At 39.6% G+C, this 4,266-nt stretch overlaps 1 protein-coding gene across 3 annotated transcripts; it reads right to left on the reverse strand.

The window, feature by feature from the left end:
- Positions 1-433: 433 nt before the first annotated feature.
- On the reverse strand, positions 434-4,020 carry LOC117914232. Of its 3 annotated transcripts, none has more exons than XM_034829471.1 (5): positions 3,813-4,020; positions 1,920-2,723; positions 1,185-1,370; positions 936-1,046; positions 434-848 (listed from the first exon to the last, which is right to left on the reverse strand). In XM_034829471.1, exons 1-5 carry the CDS (start codon positions 3,855-3,857, stop codon positions 741-743), a joined length of 1,254 nt encoding a protein of 417 aa, XP_034685362.1. In that variant the 5' UTR covers positions 3,858-4,020; the 3' UTR covers positions 434-740. The 3 variants fall into 3 exon arrangements, with proteins under 3 accessions (XP_034685362.1, XP_034685361.1, XP_034685363.1); XM_034829470.1 differs by having other exon boundaries at positions 436-848; positions 936-1,061; XM_034829472.1 differs by having other exon boundaries at positions 761-848; positions 936-1,036.
- Between the last annotated feature and the right edge of the window lie 246 nt (positions 4,021-4,266).

The following is a 4,266-nucleotide window of genomic DNA, read 5'->3' on the forward strand; positions in this document are numbered from 1 at the left end:
AAAAGAAATGGAAACCAAAGGGAAAAAGAAAAAGAAAGTGAAACCTCTATACAATTTTGAGCCCAACAATTTCTGCAATTCTTCTCATTACTCTCACCATTTTTCCTTTCAAACACAGAAAAAGAGTTTCACATAAGATATCTGCATAAATTTTCTCGTATTTTCTTTTCCATCACAACCAAACAATAGAATTAGAATCCATACAGCACTGTAGCAGTTAATCTTTTGCGAAAAACCTGACCCAAAGGCTCCCCTGGTCCAACCCATCCGATGGAGGAGAGTTGCAGAATCTAGACGGTACTGTACAGTGCATTTGGATACAAATAAAGTAGATTGTATCCTCAAGTGTAAGACATGCATACAACACAAGAATAAAGGCTAAAGATTTTCATGTCCATCCCCAAAGATAATGCAATGTGTCAACTATATAAACTCGATCGTTGTTAAGGAATATGAACATAATAGTATTATATAGCTGAGTTCACAAAGTTTAAACTTAGACAAATAAGTTTGTACGTACAACTCGTGCCTTTCAGCATGTAACATGCAATACATGGATATATATGTGTTCAAGCTATAGCATAAGGTACATATATTTCTTATCTACAAAATTTGTTTTTATATACAATGGATACTGATCCCAATTATTTAAGTTTTATTAAACCGAGGTCACGAAATCCAGGCAGAAATAAGGGCCTGCAAAATTTGTAGAAATGCTTCATCTTGCAAAAAGGCAATGATCAAATCCAGGATTGGATGGGAAAAGTGCATTTGAAGGAGTTCACACCACTGATATGTGCCAGGATATCTGAGGAATCAACCAGTTCATCTTCTTCTTTCATACCCATCTGTTTGGGAAAATACAGAAGGGAAAAGAAATTAATGGGCTGCATGCCGCATTTAGTATCTCATACAGGTAATAGATCAGATCTTACATCTTCCTCGTCATCCTCATCATGGTGTCCACCACTGGCTCTAGGGGCCTCTCCAAAGTCATCATTTTTGGCAAATCTTCCTCTAACTCGTGGTCTGCTGTCTGCCAGTGTCTTGCGACATGCATACTGCATTATTATTATTATATTTTTCTAACATTTAGTAAGAAAATAAAGTTTAAGTTATCATACGTATGCCTATACATGATCTGAATGTAAAATGATAGCAGAAGAACGAGAGAGAGAGATAACCTTGATTTTCTTGCTGAAATTCCTCTCGTTCCTTTTCTTCATGTATCTATGGATCTTCTCTTTCCTTTGCTCCACAGAGAGTTTTCCAACCTTGAAAGTGGATTCTTCCAAACTTGACATCTCTGATGCTAAAGGAGTAGTAGTCCCACCTCCACCCATCAGCTGCTGGTTCTCATTACTAAGTGCCTTCAGAAAAACACAAACATAAAATAAAAAACAAAAGAGCTGATCACGGTCATTCACCTTTCTATGGGGATTCACCTTAGCATCATGGACATGGGGCCCCATACCCGTGCAGTACTAATTCTAATATTGTTCTTCAAGTTCTTCAACTCTACCCATTCTACAGCTCCAAAACTCAGCTTGGTCAACCTAGGAATCAATTGATCCTCTCATAATCATCCAAATTTCACTTTCGTGTTACAATTAATTTGAATGGTTCCCTCTAAGGGAACAAAAAAACTTATATTTTTCACTTCGTTCTATCTGTAACATATTGGTTAACTAATTTTTTTAGTGAATTTCCAGAATTATATGTTGTCATATGGAGATGCAATTAATTTTGGGTGCCACCACGTCCACCAAACTGAAAAGGTGTCATGCAAGTCAGCCTTGGTACTGTTTAATTGTAGACACAGTGGGAGAGATGGCTGTGAGTTTCCAACCATAACTCATGACACAGAAAAATTTTAGCAAAGGAAGAAGTTCAAATATTTTATGGCTGATATATACTACCTGTAGCTCTGAAGAGTTGAAAATCCGCTGCATCGAGTCTTGACAATAAATTCCACCGTTATCGCCTTGGTACTCCAATTCTTGTGGTTGCAATTCAGGAGCCATAAGAACACCCCCAGAGAAAATACCACAACTGTCTGCAGATAATGCAGCTGTAAAATTCCCCAGCAGGTAAGATCCCATGGTGGCCGGCTCGATGAAAGAGCACGAAGGAGATGACGGGTTGAGACGCATGTATGGAGGAGGGATGGAAGACAAGCACTCCTCTTCACATACTGATGGTAATGGAGGGCCGATAAGAGCGGGAGCAGGGTCAGGAGGATACTGTGAGAGCCCATCAACAATAGTATCCGTTATCTGTATTTGAGGTGGTATAGGAGAGATATCGAACTGCTCAGATTGGGGATTGAAATATGGAGGAACAGAAAATGGAGGGGATGGAGAAAAGCCTATTGAAGCAGAAATATCGTTATCTATTTCCTCTTGAGAATCAAAGATTATAGAGAGATTGCTATTGTTGCTAGCGGTTGTGGTGGTCGAGGTGGTTGTGGCAGTGGTGCCATTATTTTCATGGTTGCTATTGAACTTGTTTATGTCTGAAGGCAAAGGAAGAGTTGTGGTTTCAAGGTTGCTAGTGAACTTGTTTATTTCTGGAGGCAAGGGAAGAGTTGTGGGATAAGAGGAGTTGTCTTCACAACAACCATTTGAAGAGGAAGTGCCTCCAGAGCTTTGTAGGGTTTCCGGGAATAATTCGGAGTTGAAAAATTCAAAAAGTTGAGCACTTATTGGGCTGGCAATATCATCCTGCAAATCACAGATAGTCAGTGTTGTAACGACAGATAAAAACAGCTTAAATATATCATGGAAAGGCCATAACATCACAACCGACAACTGAAATCACCTTGTCTTTAAGCAAACCTAAAGAACAATTCTTCATGTTTTTCTTTAATGAATTTGAATCCAATTCTTTCAGACACAAACCAACCATGATTCAAAAACAAAATAAAATCTAAAAGCTCATATTCCCAGGTTATCAGTTATGGGTCTATTACATGTCTCCCCCTTTCTCAAATGTGCTGTGTTCCAATACACCTAAACTTTTCTGCATCCCCTTTCGATAAAAGAAAACAAAAAAAGGGCTCTCAAGGACGGCTATTTGATGGTGGATATTTTGCGCAAAGCAGAAAAGGACTGTCATTTGTGCTCCACGTGACATGTATAAACAACGAGAGTAGCCAAAAATTTAATGGCGTTAACAAAGAAAGGAAGTTGACGGTATGCGAGTTCTGTGAAGGATATGGCAATATCCAAATTTGTACAAACATCTGGAATTTAAAAGCACTCAAGAGCCATTATGTCTTACATGTGAAGTGCTGCCATAAGCTAGGCCCCTTCATCAACTTAATGAAAGAATCAAAATTAGAAAGCTTAATCATTAAGCACCTAAGGTTATTTATTCCACAATTATCCAAACAAAGATCTGAATTAAATCTCAGGAAAATTTCATGATTGGATTACAGCAGTGGATGATAGTGGCCCTTAGAAAATGACATTTTGGTGTTCACGTCCATCCGGAAACTAATGTGAATTACGCATACCATGATTATCAGAAGCAAGGAGGATGATGAGTTTGGGAAAAAGGTTCTTTGAGAAAAAGAAAAACTGCCCTACTTTAGCATGAGAACAAGGCATATTGTAAACACGTAAAAACATTAAGACCATAAAGCCTGCAACACTCAAATTCGGCAAAAATGATAAGAAATATGCACCGACCCACCGGAACGAAAAGACTGAAACAAGCAAAAGGGCAGACGAATGATGAGAGGAGAGAGAGGAAATGCATGAGACGTTGAGAAAAGAATGTGGGAAGTGAAGAGTGAAACATTGTCTTACGATGGGAAGGTGAGGCTGGGGCGGATGAACGACGTCTTGCAGCATGGCGATCGGCCTCGCAGGCTAGAAAAAAAAAAAGGTGGAAATGATATCTCACCTTCCTTTATTTTCTTCTCAGCCTCGAATCTGAGACTGAACTACCCATTAAAGAAAAAAACGCAGCTCCATAACAGAAGCTAGAGATAGAAAGTAGAGAGAGAAAAGTATAAAAAGTAAAAACAAAGGGCGTAGGCTAAGAAAACGGTGGAGTCCGTTATATAGGGCTTTCGATGTCCGTACATATCAGTCGGCCTGGATTATTGGGCCTGACTCCGAGCTTGTCGGCCCACCATCCATTTTCCTTGTTGCCATCGTGTCCATGTAGCCCTGCCTGCTGTTGCCACGCAAGGGGATCGGGCACCCAGCCAAAGCTCCCTGCTCATGTCCGTTCGCGTTTTGACCAAGTTTTAAGTGA

This window comes from Vitis riparia, chromosome 5 (assembly GCF_004353265.1).
Source record: "Vitis riparia cultivar Riparia Gloire de Montpellier isolate 1030 chromosome 5, EGFV_Vit.rip_1.0, whole genome shotgun sequence".
Classification (NCBI taxonomy): domain Eukaryota; kingdom Viridiplantae; phylum Streptophyta; class Magnoliopsida; order Vitales; family Vitaceae; genus Vitis; species Vitis riparia.

Bases quoted from the DNA above. Each gene is read 5' to 3' on its own strand.
- LOC117914232 (XM_034829470.1), bottom strand. From the start codon at position 3,857: ATGCTGCAAGACGTCGTTCATCCGCCCCAGCCTCACCTTCCCATC. The intron at 1,371-1,919 runs GTAGTATATATC...GTTTTTCTGAAG, and splicing joins TCAACTCTTCAGAGCTACAG to GCACTTAGTAATGAGAACCA. The intron at 849-935 runs GTAAGATCTGAT...TTTCCCAAACAG, and splicing joins ATGAGGATGACGAGGAAGAT to ATGGGTATGAAAGAAGAAGA.